At 36.3% G+C, this 476-nt stretch overlaps 1 protein-coding gene across 1 annotated transcript in view; it reads right to left on the reverse strand.

Moving 5' to 3' along the window:
• Positions 1-23: 23 nt before the first annotated feature.
• The window catches only part of LOC106512535 (uncharacterized), a gene marked incomplete at its 3' end in the record, with an annotated part of 1,760 nt that continues 1,307 nt past the window's right edge, over positions 24-476 (reverse strand). Inside the window, 1 exon segment of the mRNA XM_014001132.1 lies at positions 24-476. Coding sequence (XP_013856586.1) covers positions 24-476 — 453 coding nt within the window.

Consider the following 476-nt stretch of genomic DNA (forward strand, 5'->3'; position numbering starts at 1 on the left):
GTTTAGATTCTTTTTTTCTTAACACTGGACACACAGCAATCAGATGACCTGATTCGTGGCAGTAAAAACATTCGCGAGTTTCAGTAGAAGAAGAGGAAACACTTTTACGCGTCACTTTAGGAAATTTACTTCTTTCAGATGGAACGTTCTGATAAGCAGGCCTAGTGGACGAGGTGAACACAGTTTTATGAGTTAGAATAAACTCATCGGCCAGCAAAGCTGCTTTAGTGAGTGAAGAAACTTTTTGTTCATTTAAATAAACAACAATACGCTCAGGCAAACATTTTTTAAATTCTTCCAGCAAAATAAGTTCTCTTAAATCTTCCAGTGATTTTACTTTGGAAGAGTGACACCATTTATCAAATAAAACTGTTTTATCTCGCGCAAACTCAACGAATGTCTGGTTGGCAGGTTTATCAAAATTTCTAAATTTTTGCCTGTATGCTTCCGGAACAAGTTCATATGCTTGCAAAACA

This window comes from Austrofundulus limnaeus, unplaced genomic scaffold (genome assembly GCF_001266775.1).
Source record: "Austrofundulus limnaeus strain Quisiro unplaced genomic scaffold, Austrofundulus_limnaeus-1.0 Scaffold7891, whole genome shotgun sequence".
NCBI lineage: Eukaryota > Metazoa > Chordata > Actinopteri > Cyprinodontiformes > Rivulidae > Austrofundulus > Austrofundulus limnaeus.